Source organism: Antrostomus carolinensis, unplaced genomic scaffold, assembly GCF_000700745.2.
Source record: "Antrostomus carolinensis isolate BGI_N321 unplaced genomic scaffold, ASM70074v2 scaffold34147, whole genome shotgun sequence".
Lineage (NCBI taxonomy): Eukaryota > Metazoa > Chordata > Aves > Caprimulgiformes > Caprimulgidae > Antrostomus > Antrostomus carolinensis.
This window is the reverse complement of record NW_010328602.1, coordinates 4,272-6,187: the sequence shown is the minus strand read 5'-3', so window position 1 is coordinate 6,187 and position 1,916 is coordinate 4,272. Positions and strand designations below refer to the sequence as shown.

Here is a 1,916-nt window from a genome sequence, read left to right as displayed (position 1 = left end):
GGGGGCACTGAGCCCACCTGTGCTGTGGGTCTGCCCTGCCTGGTCCTGGCCACCGGCCTCAACGATGGGCAGATCAAGGTCTGGGAGGTGCAGACAGGTGAGTGGCCATTGCTGACAGCAGGAGCAGTCACGGCTGCAGGCTGGTTTATCTCCTCTTCCTCACTCTGGGGAGGAGATCCCGTCTCCATCCTTCCCCAAATACATACCCAGGGTGAGTGGCCGCCCCTTCCCTGTCCCAGGCTGGGCTGCGTGTGCGGGAGGGTCACTGCTTCGTTCCCTATGGTTGGACAGCACTCAGCATGTCCCCTCTCCGCAGGACACCTCCTCTTCAGCCTCTTGGGGCACCAGGATGTCGTCAGAGACCTGAGCTTCGCTCCCAATGGAAGCTTTATCCTGGTGTCTGCCTCACGGGACAAGACCTTGCGTGTCTGGGACCTAAGCAGAGATGGTAGGAGCTCATGGGGACGTCCTTGGTGTGAGGTCACCTCCGGGCTCTGCTGTGGGAAAGAGCGGGGAGAACCCACCTTGGTAGGAGAGATGGTGGGAGAGGATCTTTGGGGACAGTGTTGGAGGAAGAAGGGGTGAGTCCTGTGACACGGAGCAGACCCATCCCCTTCCAGATGGGGCCTGGGCACGGAGCAGAGCCATCCCCTTCCAGATGGGGCCTGGGAAGCGCAGGAGGGGCTCGCAAAGAAACAGAGCTCAGGGTGTGCCCAGGGGAAGCCCCCAGCCCCCAGCTGTGCATTCCCCCTCGGGAAAGGGAGGGGAGAGCAGGGGCAGGGCTGCAACGTGTCCTCTCCTGCTCCCCTCTTGTGACTCGCGTGTCTGCTGTCCCCAGGGCGGCAGGTCCAGGTGCTGACGGGCCATGTGCAGTGGGTCTACTGCTGCTCCATCTCCCCAGACTGCAGCATGCTCTGCTCCGCGGCTGGAGAGAAGTCGGTGAGTCCCTCTGGGTGGGAGCCATCTGTGTCCTGTTGAATCCAGAGCTCCCCTCGACCCTCCGTGTCCCCCAATACACGAAGCCCCTCTGTGAGACAGGGCCAGGGCAGAGCCACCATCGCTCCTCAGCCATCTGGGCTCTGCCTGGAGGAGCTGGGACATGGGTTAAACCCTCAAGATGCTTCTCCTCTGCTCCTGCCCTGGAGATGCTCCCAGGCTCAGCCCCTGCTGAGGAATCCTGTCCGTGTGCCGCAGGTGCTGCTGTGGAGCATGCGATCCTACACCCTCATCCGGAGGCTGGAAGGGCACCAGAGCAGTGTGGTGTCGTGTGACTTCTCCCCAGACTCAGCACTCCTTGTCACCGCCTCCTACGACGCCTGTGTCATCATGTGGGACCCCTACACCGGGGAGCAGCTGAGGACGCTGCGGTACGGAGCCGGGGGGCTGGTGGGGCACTGTGGGAGGGGGACACAGAACAATGCCATGGGGGATTGTTGAGGCTGAGCGTGGCCTTCCCTTCTAGTTGGGCATGGCCATCACCTCTCCCCTGTCCCTAGAAGCTGAAAGGGGGACCTGGCTTGTTGGGTTTGGCCCCTCTGCCAGCCCCGGAGCACTGGGGATGGGGCTGATGGCAGCCTGGGGCTGACGCTGGGCTTGTGCTCCCCACCCACAGCCACGTCCCCTTGCACTCAGCGCTGGACTACAGCAGCGAAGTCCACACCAGCTCCCTGCGCTCTGTCTGCTTCTCCCCTGAGGGCCTCTACCTGGCCACAGTGGCTGATGACAGGTGAGTCAACACCATTGGGGACATCCGGTGGGAAAGAGAGTCCCAGGACGACATCACCAAAACGAACCAGGAGCTCTGGATGTGTCAGTGGGGAGCAGACCCCGTGTGCCAGGTCCCCACCTGGTGTAAAGGGAAAGCTCAGGCTGCCTGGGACACAGGGGCTTTGGTGTTGTCTAGGGAGGGACAGAAC

The 1,916-nt window shown here is 62.6% G+C and overlaps 1 protein-coding gene across 1 annotated transcript in view; it reads left to right on the top strand.

The window, feature by feature from the left end:
* Positions 1–6: 6 nt before the first annotated feature.
* WSB2 (WD repeat and SOCS box containing 2) overlaps positions 7–1,916 on the top strand; it is a gene marked incomplete at its 5' end in the record, with an annotated part of 2,738 nt that continues 828 nt past the window's right edge. The window contains 5 exons of the mRNA XM_010172306.2: positions 7–97; positions 317–448; positions 839–939; positions 1,195–1,367; positions 1,613–1,726. Coding sequence (XP_010170608.2) covers positions 7–97; positions 317–448; positions 839–939; positions 1,195–1,367; positions 1,613–1,726 — 611 coding nt within the window. The remainder of the gene's footprint in view (positions 98–316; positions 449–838; positions 940–1,194; positions 1,368–1,612; positions 1,727–1,916) is intronic.